Source organism: Crinia signifera, chromosome 9 (assembly GCF_055691185.1).
Source record: "Crinia signifera chromosome 9, ASM5569118v1, whole genome shotgun sequence".
Lineage (NCBI taxonomy): Eukaryota > Metazoa > Chordata > Amphibia > Anura > Myobatrachidae > Crinia > Crinia signifera.
The window spans coordinates 8,580,223-8,593,877 of NC_139225.1; the positions used below are offsets into that span (position 1 = coordinate 8,580,223).

Sequence of the window (13,655 nt, forward strand, 5' to 3'; positions counted from 1 at the left end):
ATGTGACGGTGCCCACACAGACCCCACTGCTGCTTGCTCCCCCAAGCGGATGCTGGGGCTGCCTTACAGTAGTTACGCCACTGCCTCTAGTGCTGCGTAAATCGGGGGCATTAAATAAATACATGAATAATCCAGAAAATTTATTTTCTATGTGAAAAAACACACAATCTAGTACTCCATTATAGCATCTTTAAAATGTATCTATGGCAAATTCAAAGTTTTTCGTGGAAAACACCGCTCTCTCTTAAAACGAATGGAGCGAGAAAGTTTTACAAGAACGCAGAATTCAAACTTTTATTTCTTCTCTTTTGAGATGGCTCAGCTTGCACATTAGGAAAACAAGATTAAGTAGCAGATCCACTTCTCTATTCACAATGTGACAGCTCCCTCTCTCCATATCAACAGCAGAACGTGTGTCACGGTGAAGGATTATTGCTACAGTACGGATAACACGCTGAACTGTACTGAAACAAGCTCTTTCTCCAGGGAGATGCATTACAAGAACAGAGGCCATAAATTAACATTGCATGTCAAATTCCCAAGCCCAGAGAGCTACCAAAGCAAATTTCATCCAGAGCTTTTACAATTCAACCTTTTGTGGTGGGGGGGAATCATTGCTGACTTCCAGGCTATTAATAAATTTACAACAAGTGTGCCGTGACCCTGTATCATGGAATCGTTTTAAGTTTAATCCTGATTAAATAATATTAAATCCTATGTTTTCTCACAGGGGGAGAATTACATTTATAATTGGCCATTTACAATTAATTTGAGGTGTTAATGTGAAGACAGACATCCTGGGGCATATTTAATGTAGTCCTAGTATGTCGGAGGTACCAGGTACCAGATACCGGCCAATCTCTGATTTCTTTTTTATTTAAGCAGAAATCGTTCACAAGGCTGATCCAACCTGGTTTCGACTGGCAAACGACTCGGCGCTATATTTGAATTGGCTTAGCAATGGGTAATGGAAACGCGCTGTCCGCACTCAACGCTTCAGGGACTAAAAGCGCCGGATCTGCAGAGGCCAGAGCAGGGAACAGGGTGGAGATGAAGTGAGGTGGTGAGTATTAAGGGGGGTATAATGTGTGAGTCACTACTAGGGATGTGAGAGGGGCACTACTGTGAGCATAATGTGTAAGACACTACTGTGAGCATAATGTGGGAGTCACTACTGGGGGCATAATGTGGGAGTCACTACTGGGGGCATAATGTGAGAGGCACTACTGGGGGCATAATATGCGAGGCACTACTATGGATGTGAGAGGGGCACTACTGTGAGCATAATGTGTAAGACACTACTGGGGGTATAATGTGGGAGTCACTACTGGGGGCATAATACGCGAGGCACTACTGAGAGCATAATGTGTGAGACAATACTAAGGATGTGAGAGGGGCACTACTGTGAGCATAATGTGTGAGACATTACTGGGGGCATAATGTGGGAGTCACTACTGGGGGCATAATGTGGGAGTCACTACTGGGGGCATAATGTGTGAGTCACTACTAGGGATGTGAGAGAGGCACTACTGTGAGCATAATGTAACCCCTGGTTAAAATGCCTGTAGTCAAAACTCATACCCTATGTTAAATACCAGTAAGCATATGAATTAACTAAATGTAGTGTTCTGTATGGCTATGTTTTAAAAAATGTTTATATATATTTTGGTGTGTTGGTGACACTGTATATGTCAGATTTCATCGATGGCAGTGGACTTAATTGTTGGATGCTATATACACAGTTCACAGATGTTGCTGACAGTTGAAGAGAGGGCGTAGTGATATACAGCTGGGAGTGATTTGCCCTGTCAGAGGGGAAGGGGCAGAGGGAAGGAGAAAAGAGAAGAGTACAGGATGAGGTACCTGTGAGGACTCTATGGAAAGACTGCCCTGTGTATAAGAGGGAGAGCTGTGAGGTACCTGTAAGTGAGGGACAGAGACCTGTACTCTCACTAGGAGAAAGGTGAGGCATTCCTGTGTGCCTGCAGATGGAGCTAAACCTGGCATGTCAGTTGGCTCAGAGTAGAAGATGGAGGAGCCAGGATAAAGTAGCCAGCCCTTAACATGAGAACTCATTGGAGGATGCTGGGCAGAGGGACAGAGGAGGGAGAGTGGTGAGTTATTCAACCCTCAGAGTCCCATATAAGGCCGAAAAGGTGACACCTGGAGTCACATAACAGATATATTGCAGAAGGGGATAGTACAAGGGGAGTGACAGCCTCCTACAGTAATGTTTCCCAAGCCATAGCCAGAGATAAAGATGGTTATTCATGCACCAAGTTGAGCACAACTACAGAAAGCTAATTTACAGTGACCGTAAAACACTGACAGAAACATTATAGCTGCGCACAGAGAGATGTAATGTACACTGACAGAGACGTTGTAGCTGCGCACAGAGAGAGGTAAAGTTACACTGCAGCAGTAGAGACTCTTGGCTGACAGACCTCAGGGCTAATCTGTCTACAGTGCATGTGTGAGAACACATTTGTTACCAGCTATCTGCATGGGACACGTAACTAATTGAGGATAATTACAGTCACAGGGAGAGAGACAGATTTGAGCAGTAAAGTATTATATTGTACTGATGGTACTCAAGGAAGAAAGTGGATTTGGCTCAATTTCGAACACAAGTTACCTCAGAAAAGTCTGCTTATTACAATGAGATAGTGACATTATTTATTCACAACTATAACAATACTGAGGGAAAGCACTAAGTAGTTCTTTCTAGCTACTATTCTGATCCCAAGAGAGAGTGACAGCTTCAATGATATTACAAGCCTACATGTAGGATACAATATTGCAAAGAGGAGAATATTGCCTTTGGTATTAGAGACCCTGTGGTGGATTACAAATACTTCCTAGAAGTTATACTCCTATTATTCCCGTACTCACCTTACAGGACTCAGGTGGGCACAGTAGTGACTTAGGAAATCCAGCAACAAATATGTGGAACACTACAAAATAATCCAAGCGCTTATATTTTTTAGAACTAGTGTACACTTGCAAATACTAATATTATTGCGCAATAATAATTCTAGGTTAATTAATATCTATTTATTGGTGTTGGAAACTGTTCTATTTCCATTGTGTCTGAAGTGAAATGTGTTATATGTTTTAGCACACTACCTTAGAAATGTATAATCTTTTATTTACAAGGAGGCATCTCTGAAATATACTAAGCCGGAATACTCTGCTAAAGTTCCAGTCAAATAAAACGTTGGTGGAGGTTGATGCCCTTGTCTCAGCTATGTTTGATGTGTGTATTTATTTATGTCAATGATATTATGGTTATGTAAACGAGTTGTAACTTTAGGGGTTACTTAATCTGTCTGAGGGTGATTCCCCAAGTTCGCCCTAATATCATCATCTAAATATTTAGATAGTCATACCCTATAACACCAAATCTTGGGGTGGAGGCACTTGATAGCACCTACACATACATACTGCAGAAGACAGCGTTACATTTGGAGGCACCGCTGGAGATACAATACTCAGAGTCTGTTGTTACCCACAGGCCTCAGTGGCCATTGTTTGTTTTTGTGAGAGACCTTTACATATCAAAAATAAAATACAAAATATGGGAAAGAAGCAAAGGAACAGAGAAAAAGTTGGCCTTAATGCCCTTAATGTGTCAGTTGGGAGAATTGAAGCCTATAAAGAATTTACATGTATAGATAAACAAGAGTACAAGCAGAAACCAGACATAAAGAAAGAGGTGTTGTGTAAGTTTGTGGAAACGATTAATAACACTCAAGACGTGATTGATGAAAGAACCTTAGATGTATCTATAGAGTTGGAGAAAAGAAAGAAAAGATCAAAGAGTAAGAAAGTGAGATTTGATCCCAACCAAGAAGGTAGTGATGGAGATCTTAGCGGCAAACTAGCTGAAACTTTGGTCACTAATGATGATAATGAAGCAACAGAAGATAATACATTTGTTCCATTGAAAGAGAGTCTACCAGGGGCCGTAGATGATGTAACAGTAGTTGATGAGAAAGAAGGAGAAGATAATAGTAAAGTAAAAAATAAGAAGGAAATAGAAAATGTAATAAAACAGATAGCTGAGGATTCTAAGGAACATGGAAAACTAGTATTAGCTCTTCCAACAGATCAACAGAAGGACCTGCTTTCCCTGTTTACTACTGCTGTAGAGGAACCAATGGAAAGAGATAATCTTCAGACCCCAATGGAGGTGATAAAACATATAGCAAAGGACCGTTTCAAACATATTTGTCAGCTATTGGAGGTTCTAGATGAAACCAGATGGAAGCTAAAAGAAGAACAGTTGTTTAACTCCAAGATTGATGAAAGGAATCAGGAGCTTGAAAGAGAACTTTGGTGGTTACAGAGAGGGGTGGAAACCCTGACATCAGAAGACAGACAAACTAATGGAGAGCAGGAGCAACAAAAGTTGCTAAGGTACCAGCAGCAGGAATATAATATTCGTGCTCTTGAATCAAAAATAACAGAACTATCTGAATTGTTGGAAGCAGGCAGAGAAACTGAACAGAATGATCAGATTTGTCTAAATGAAATGAAAGAACGACTATCTCAGCTAGAATCTGAGAATAAAATACTAAAGGATACCAACTTTGCGGGCACCTGCTCTGAAGAGAGTCTTTGTAAGTTTTCTGTGCAAAAGGATACTAGAGATAGTGCATTACAAACTGAGGCAATGGATGATATCTTGCCAATACAATCTTCATTAATTAAAGTGGATAGTAAGGAGACCCAGTATACTTCCCAAAGGACAACAGGTACTGTAAAATGGTTCCATGTGAAGAAAGGTTATGGCTTCATTGAAAGGCATGATACGGGAGAAGATGTATTTGTTCATTGGACAGCTATAAAGAAAAATAACCCTCTAAAACTTTTATACAGTGTTGGCGATGGAGAAAGAGTAGAATTTGATGTAACTGAAGGAGAAAAAGGTTTATATGCAGAAAACGTGACTGGCCTTGCTGGAATACCAGTGAGAGGGAGTCGATTTGCTCAAAATCGACAAACTGCCTGCAGATGTTGTCAGTCAAGAAGTAGAGAGGTTGGGGGAGGAAGTGTGTACACGGGACAAAGGCAAGAGAGAAAACCAGCTCCACTTCATCCTTCTGCTCCTTTACAATAGCGGCCTTGTTTAAGTATGAAAGAGAAAGAAAATTAGACTCGGGGTCGAAATGTTGCAAATTTAGATGCTAAAAAATGTGAACACTTCAGAAGCTTCACCAGAGGAGAGAAGACCATAGCCTATGTGATGGTCAAAGTATGTACATCCTACCTTTACCTTAGCCCAGGACCTCGGTGCTTTAGTCCAAAATAAAGTACCGGAAGCCAATAAATCTGGTGTAGCAGAACAAGGGGAATCAGCATGACATGAGAACACCGTCCGGGGGAGCCAGAAGGCTATGTAGTTCAATCCTGCTCTAGTTGGCCAACATCAAAATGATAGAGTTAAGGTGGCATGTTAATGTATATGAATATATATATAATATATATTAGCATAGTGAGTAATGTAGATGGTGCATTGGCACCTAAAGATAAGAAAATGGTGTCAATGCACCAGGGGGAGAAATGTAACCCCTGGTTAAAATGCCTGTAGTCAAAACTCATACCCTATGTTAAATACCAGTAAGCATATGAATTAACTAAATGTAGTGTTCTGTATGGCTATGTTTTAAAAAATGTTTATATATATTTTGGTGTGTTGGTGACACTGTATATGTCAGATTTCATCGATGGCAGTGGACTTAATTGTTGGATGCTATATACACAGTTCACAGATGTTGCTGACAGTTGAAGAGAGGGCGTAGTGATATACAGCTGGGAGTGATTTGCCCTGTCAGAGGGGAAGGGGCAGAGGGAAGGAGAAAAGAGAAGAGTACAGGATGAGGTACCTGTGAGGACTCTATGGAAAGACTGCCCTGTGTATAAGAGGGAGAGCTGTGAGGTACCTGTAAGTGAGGGACAGAGACCTGTACTCTCACTAGGAGAAAGGTGAGGCATTCCTGTGTGCCTGCAGATGGAGCTAAACCTGGCATGTCAGTTGGCTCAGAGTAGAAGATGGAGGAGCCAGGATAAAGTAGCCAGCCCTTAACATGAGAACTCATTGGAGGATGCTGGGCAGAGGGACAGAGGAGGGAGAGTGGTGAGTTATTCAACCCTCAGAGTCCCATATAAGGCCGAAAAGGTGACACCTGGAGTCACATAACAGATATATTGCAGAAGGGGATAGTACAAGGGGAGTGACAGCCTCCTACAGTAATGTTTCCCAAGCCATAGCCAGAGATAAAGATGGTTATTCATGCACCAAGTTGAGCACAACTACAGAAAGCTAATTTACAGTGACCGTAAAACACTGACAGAAACATTATAGCTGCGCACAGAGAGATGTAATGTACACTGACAGAGACGTTGTAGCTGCGCACAGAGAGAGGTAAAGTTACACTGCAGCAGTAGAGACTCTTGGCTGACAGACCTCAGGGCTAATCTGTCTACAGCGCATGTGTGAGAACACATTTGTTACCAGCTATCTGCATGGGACACGTAACTAATTGAGGATAATTACAGTCACAGGGAGAGAGACAGATTTGAGCAGTAAAGTATTATATTGTACTGATGGTACTCAAGGAAGAAAGTGGATTTGGCTCAATTTCGAACACAAGTTACCTCAGAAAAGTCTGCTTATTACAATGAGATAGTGACATTATTTATTCACAACTATAACAATACTGAGGGAAAGCACTAAGTAGTTCTTTCTAGCTACTATTCTGATCCCAAGAGAGAGTGACAGCTTCAATGATATTACAAGCCTACATGTAGGATACAATATTGCAAAGAGGAGAATATTGCCTTTGGTATTAGAGACCCTGTGGTGGATTACAAATACTTCCTAGAAGTTATACTCCTATTATTCCCGTACTCACCTTACAGGACTCAGGTGGGCACAGTAGTGACTTAGGAAATCCAGCAACAAATATGTGGAACACTACAAAATAATCCAAGCGCTTATATTTTTTAGAACTAGTGTACACTTGCAAATACTAATATTATTGCGCAATAATAATTCTAGGTTAATTAATATCTATTTATTGGTGTTGGAAACTGTTCTATTTCCATTGTGTCTGAAGTGAAATGTGTTATATGTTTTAGCACACTACCTTAGAAATGTATAATCTTTTATTTACAAGGAGGCATCTCTGAAATATACTAAGCCGGAATACTCTGCTAAAGTTCCAGTCAAATAAAACGTTGGTGGAGGTTGATGCCCTTGTCTCAGCTATGTTTGATGTGTGTATTTATTTATGTCAATGATATTATGGTTATGTAAACGAGTTGTAACTTTAGGGGTTACTTAATCTGTCTGAGGGTGATTCCCCAAGTTCGCCCTAATATCATCATCTAAATATTTAGATAGTCATACCCTATAACACCAAATCTTGGGGTGGAGGCACTTGATAGCACCTACACATACATACTGCAGAAGACAGCGTTACAATAATGTGTAAGACACTACTGTGAGCATAATGTGTAAGACACTACTGTGAGCATAATGTGGGAGTCACTACTTGGGGCATAATGTGAGAGGCACTACTGGGGGCATAATACGCGAGGCACTACTAGGGATGTGAGAGGGGCACTACTGTGAGCATAATGTGTAAGACACTACTGGGGGTATAATGTGGGAGTCACTACTGGGGGCATAATGTGTGATGCACTACTGGGGGCATAATACGTGAGGCACTACTGAGAGCATAATGTGTGAGACACTACTAGGGATGTGAGAATGGCACTACTGTGAGCATAATGTGTAAGACACTACTGGGGGCATAATGTGGGAGTCACTACTGGGGGCATAATGTGTGATGCACTACTGGGGTGCATAATACGCGAGGCACTACTGATGTGTGAGACACTACTAGGGGTATTATGTATTTAGCACTACTGGGGGCATAATGTGCAATGCAATACTAGGGACATAATGTGTGAGCCACTACTGGGGGCAGAATGTGTGTGAATGGCACTACTGGGGACATTATGGGTGTAAGAGGCACTACCGGGGGCATAATGTGAGAGGCACTACTGGGGGCATAATGTGAGAGGCCCTACTGTCGGCATAATGTGTGACACACTACTGGGGGCATAATATGTGTAAATGGCAGTACTGGGGATATTATGGGTGTAAGAGGCTCTACCGGGGGCATAATGTGAGAAGCACTACTGGGGGGCATAATGTGAGAGGCACTACTGGGGGCATAATGTGAGAGGCACTACTGGGGGCATAATGTGAGAGGCACTACTGGGGGCATAATGTGTGACACACTACTGGGGGCATAATATGTGTAAATGGCACTACTGGGGACATTATGGGTGTAAGAGGCACTACCGGGAGCATAATGTGAGAGGCACTACTGGGGGCATAATGTGAGAGGCACTACTGGGGGCATAATGTGAGAGGCACTACCGGGGGCTTAATGTATGACACACTACTGGGGGCATAATATGTGTAAATGGCAGTACTGGGGACATTATTTGTGTAAGAGGCACTATCGGTATTCCAGCATCGGGATCAGGATCTAGTCAGAGTTCCAGCACCGGGTAAGGGCAGTCGGGATTCCAGCATTGGTATCCTCACTGCCAGTATGTTAACCACAACCTGCACAGACTATATAATAATCCATGTAGTATAGGTGATTGTATGATGTGCAGTAGTATAACAGTGCAGTGTGAGCAGCTGGAGTCGTGTAATGTCAGCACTCTTCCCATATAGGTGTGAGACGGTCCCATAACAATATCCGTCTTCTATGGTGGCAACCGATAGCAATGGACATGTGGCAGTGACCGTGCAGTACGCAGAGCCAGCACCTGTAACACGCGTATTGTCTCAGCCCTGAGTGTTAGTGTTGAAGCTGGTTTTCATGTACAGTAATAAATGTGCCCAAATGTTTATAATATTCAGGTCATGTGACTTCAGGATGAAAGTAAGATGCATTTTCCTCAAAGCTGAGAATCCGCCTTGTGCATACATAATAATGTCATTATTTTCCACCTTTTATCTTAATTGTCTAAAATTCCCTTATGAAATGAGACCTGCAATAGAAGGAACGATAGTATGTTTGGTGTGCACAGAATGAACGCTACAACGTAAAAAACAGTTACCGGAATACCGAAGATTGTCCATTTTTAAAATGTTTTATATTTTCATGATAAAAGCAGGGCGCCTACAAAATGCGAATGTCAGCTCCCTAAGAGCAGTACAGAGAGACGGATCTTCATCTGTTTTTATACGAAGGGACTTTACCAGTCTGTGGTTTTTCAGTGATTTTCTTAGGGTTCCCCCCACACTGCCAGATCTATTAAAGATCAAAATGCTCCAAAAATAATGGATTAGACATAACCACACCACTGTACCTCTGCCGCCTGAAATCTATCTCTGCCCGCTCCCTCCACAACTTCAGCAGCTCACCCGCCCAGCACCACACCCAATGACTGCCGCACCGCACCTGCCCTGAACCCCCGCTCTCCAAAGTAGGTTAATGGGGGGGGGGGGTGTTTTTCTTTTAGGGATGCCAATCCCAGGATCCTGAGTATCCCAGGATTGAGCATTTTTCACTTCTGATTCCCCGGATTAAAGAAATGCCCTGGGACTGGCCTCCCTATACACCGTATATGTGTACCGCACACTATTATACTCCCACTCTATACCCACTTGGATTGCAAAGTATGAAAAAAACACCTTTTTTTACAGGCTGCAAGGTGTAAAAAAAATATAAAAAAAAAATATAAAAAAAAAAACCAGCGTGGGGTCCCCCACACAGCTGTAACCAGCACCAGGCTGACAGAGCCGGGGCCGGTAATTAAAAATCAGGGAACCCGACAAATAGGGGTTCCCCAATTTTTAACAACCAGCCCCAGGCTCCAGGTCCGGGGCCGGTTCCCAAAATACGGGGGACAAAATGACTAGGGGTCCCCCGTATTTTAAGAACCAGCCCCAGGCCAAACCAGCCAGCAGGGTAATGTCACAGCTGGGGGACACTTATGATATAAGGTCCCGCGGCCAAAACATTAACCCTACCGACCAGTCAGCCTGGCCAGGGGCCCTGGGGGAGTGGGGACCCCCCCAATGAAGGGGTCCCCCCCCCTCCAGGACTTACCTGACCAGGCTGAAGCCTGGTGCTGTCCTCGATGCCCCTGGGCGGTGGGCATCGAGCTGATTAAAGTGTAAAAAAAAGAATAATCTATTGTCTAATACTGGGGCACTATGAGTCCCAGCAAGCCTCCCCCGCAAGCTGGGACTTGGAGAACCACAAGTCCCAGCCTGCGGGGCATTAAAGGGCCCGCTGGGTCTTGTAGTTCCACAGTATTAAAAATAGTAAAATAAAACACACTGACACACACTTAAAATAAAACTTTAATACATACAAAGCCCTTACATACTGATACTTACCTATCTTCTTCCCGTAGGTAGCCCTGGTCCTGATGTCCTGTGTCGTCTTCTGGTCCATGTCGACGTCGCTGTCCATGTCGGTGATGGCGTCGGCGTCCGGAGTCCGACGAAATCCATGGAGGAAGCTGTGGAAGGAAACCATACTCACCTGTCCCAGGGCGACGTAGTCCAGGTAAGGGTCTTTGCAAAAAAACAAACCGACACGCGAAACCAGCCCGGACAGATGAGCCGCACGGTGTTTGTGTACATCGTGCGGCTCCGCCTCCCGAATGCCGCTATTGGCCGCCTTGCGGCCTAGCGGCCAATCAGGAGTATTTTTTTTATTTTCTATTTTTTTACACTAAAGCCTGCACGGATCTGACTGATCCGTGCAGGCTTCTGCCAAATACGACAGGGAAAGCAAGGTGTATTTTCCTGTCGTATTTGCGTGGGTGTTTTACACCACTTAGCAGCCGTATTATCAATACGGCTGCTTAGTAAATCAGGAACCACCATTCTTTTGAATGGTGATTTCTGTCGTATTCTATCGATGGTGTAGACATTCGTATTTGTAAATACAAATACGAATGTTCCATCTTTAGGAATACGAATTGTTGTATTTTCGGGATTGTAAATCCCGAAAATACAAATGTGTAAAAAATAGGTGTATTTCTGCTTACGAATACACCTATTTTTTACGAATCCATTTTGGTAAATTTCCCCCTCTATTTGGATCTAACAATAACCAATTGAAATTTTCTTTATAAAAAAATGTGATCCAAGAAAAAGCCTTTTAGATCTCGTTTATGTGAATACATGTCAAAGACTGCACACATGCCCTTTTTTTCTAGTCCTAAACTTTTGTTAATTGTGTATGGGGGGGGGTTTCTCGCTGTCAATAAAACTCAAGGCCATCAGAATTTGTTCATTGTTAGTTTATCTGCACCTGGTTTATCTGCATCTGCTGCAAATACATGTGTTATACTTGTGAGTTTGGGGCCCGATCTGGTCTAAGGGAAAAAACACATTTCGGACACTTGTACCTCCATTGCCTCCAAAGATACGTCATTGTTTGAAGAAGCAGGAGAACCAGACAAGGGCCTCGGAGGTCATTTACAAAACAACCACTTTGCGGCTCAGAAGTTACCTTTGGACCAAATGTGCACCGCGATGTATTTCAAGTGTCTCGAGATTTTCGCAAGGATGAATAGGCTTCCAGAGTAATATGGGTGCATTTGTAGGGGAATAGAACTTTGCAGAGGGGGTGAATTGAACAAAGCAAAGGCTCTCTTACTGAAATGTGATTATTTTGTGGAATAGTACCACAAAGGAGATTTAATTATGTGGAACAAGACAATTTTGACAAGCTGAAATTTTAGAGGGGACACATTTGTAGGGGAATTCCTTCTCATGTGGAAGGAAGCACAGAATTTTCCACTTTGCAAAAGGGCTCCCAACAAATGAACCCTAGAATGTCTGTGTGTGCGTGTACATGTGGTAGGGAATATAGATTGTAAGCTCCACTGGTGCAGGGGCTGATGTGAATGTTCAAATATTCTCTGTAAAGCGCTGCGGAATATGTGTGCGCTAATAACTGTTAATCAATAAATAATTATGGGCTCAGTGGGTAGCTGCCCAAGGGCCCCCAAATTCTACGGGCCTTCAAGCTTGGGCAGATTGGGTTGTGGGCTTCTGCCTCCTGAGCTTCTTTGGAGGCCATAGAGAATGCTGCCTGGTCGCCCTGATTGAGAATCAAACACAAACAGAGCAACCAGGCAGCATTCTATCTCTTCCTGCTTCCCAGCCTGCATCCAGACAGTGAATGGATGTCAGCATGCTGATTGGAGCATAGCTGGAGATATCCACCAATCAGAATTGAGCATTCTCTACCTGCCTCCCAATTGCAGCCAGACAGTGAATGCCTGTCAGAACTCTGAAAGGGGAATGCTGACAGCCATTCGTTGTATGGAAGCAAGTAGAAAGATGGCACGGGACCACAGGAGGGGCATGTTATCATTTTTTGTTTACATTATTTCCTGTGAATGGGGGTCGAGGGGCCCTAAATGCATTGTTTTGCCTGGGGACAAAAATGCTGTTAAGATGGCCCTGCTCTGTGCAACATCATAGAGTTATACACAAAACACAATAATATGATGTAATAGGAGCAATGTTACATCATTGTCAGGATTGATATAAATCATAAATTAGGCTAAAGAGAGTAATGTGTTTGGTGAAAACCTCAAATGTTTTGCTTCATAGGGATAGTGCCAAAGTGGTCTGAACTAGTTAGGAATTGATGTGAAGACTTTGCTAACTTGTAAGAACACTTAGCCAGATGTCTAGGTTGAAAAAAATATCTTCAGACGCTAGATGGTAGATATACTTCACAAAGTGAGTGTGACCATCTACATGCGTATGACAAGGGTGTAGCTACAGGAGCAGGTTTACTAATACGCAACTGGGGCCTGGTCGATCTAAGGTGGTCCACTGACATGGCTAATTCATGGAGCTGGGAGGGCATACTTCTTTATGATCGAGTGTGATCTCAGCCCAAAATACCCGCAGTCCATCAGTGATTAAAAAGCTGCTGGGTGCCAGCTCCAGCTTATCTACTATGTTACCATATTACTATGTATAAGGGCACCGTGATCTTGGTGTGGTCTCCTCTACTAGGTCTCATCATTTTGGTGTTGACCATGCTGATGCAGATTTGGTCTTCTTTTATAGGCCCTGCCATTTTGGGAAAGTGTCACGTGGTCAAAGTCTCATTCAAATGATCCCTGCAGCCAATCACAGGTAAAGGTGTAAAGGTGTCCTATTTAACCTCCTTTCAGAAGACCTTTCTCATCAATTCCTTGTCTCTCTCTTTGAGTGAAGACTACCTGACTGTGGCCTGTAACCTTCCTAATGGTTGCCATGTGTCCGCTGGCTATCCTTTACCATGTATCTCTGCATGTGTTCCTGACCTTTTCCCTCATTTATCATGCACAAACTCGACCTCGGTTTCTGAATTGTTCTGCGACCTGGTTCTAGATTATTACTGTGAGCTAGTGAAGTAGTCCTCATCCAGGTAACTGTGACCTGCAGGCTTTCTGCCTCAAAGAGTACGGGGTCTATGACCTAACAGGGCCAGATTTAGAGCCTAAGGGACCTGAAAATGTTCAAGGGTCTATTATGAGAAGTGGAGGAGATGAGGCCAATACCATGTAGAACCCGTATACTATAAGCCCCAGTGTAT

At 43.1% G+C, this 13,655-nt stretch overlaps 1 protein-coding gene across 2 annotated transcripts in view; it reads left to right on the top strand.

Moving 5' to 3' along the window:
• The first annotated feature begins 1,547 nt into the window (after positions 1-1,547).
• Positions 1,548-13,655, top strand: part of LOC146037090 (uncharacterized) — a 39,937-nt gene continuing 27,829 nt past the window's right edge. The window contains exons 1-3 of one of the 2 annotated variants that reach the window (XM_083161006.1): positions 1,548-6,139; positions 10,456-10,610; positions 13,145-13,213. In XM_083161006.1, coding sequence (XP_083017132.1) covers positions 3,578-5,122 — 1,545 coding nt within the window. In that variant the 5' untranslated portion in view covers positions 1,548-3,577 and the 3' untranslated portion in view covers positions 5,123-6,139; positions 10,456-10,610; positions 13,145-13,213. The remainder of the gene's footprint in view (positions 6,140-10,455; positions 10,611-13,144; positions 13,214-13,655) is intronic. The other variant, XM_083161005.1, reaches the window with a different exon arrangement.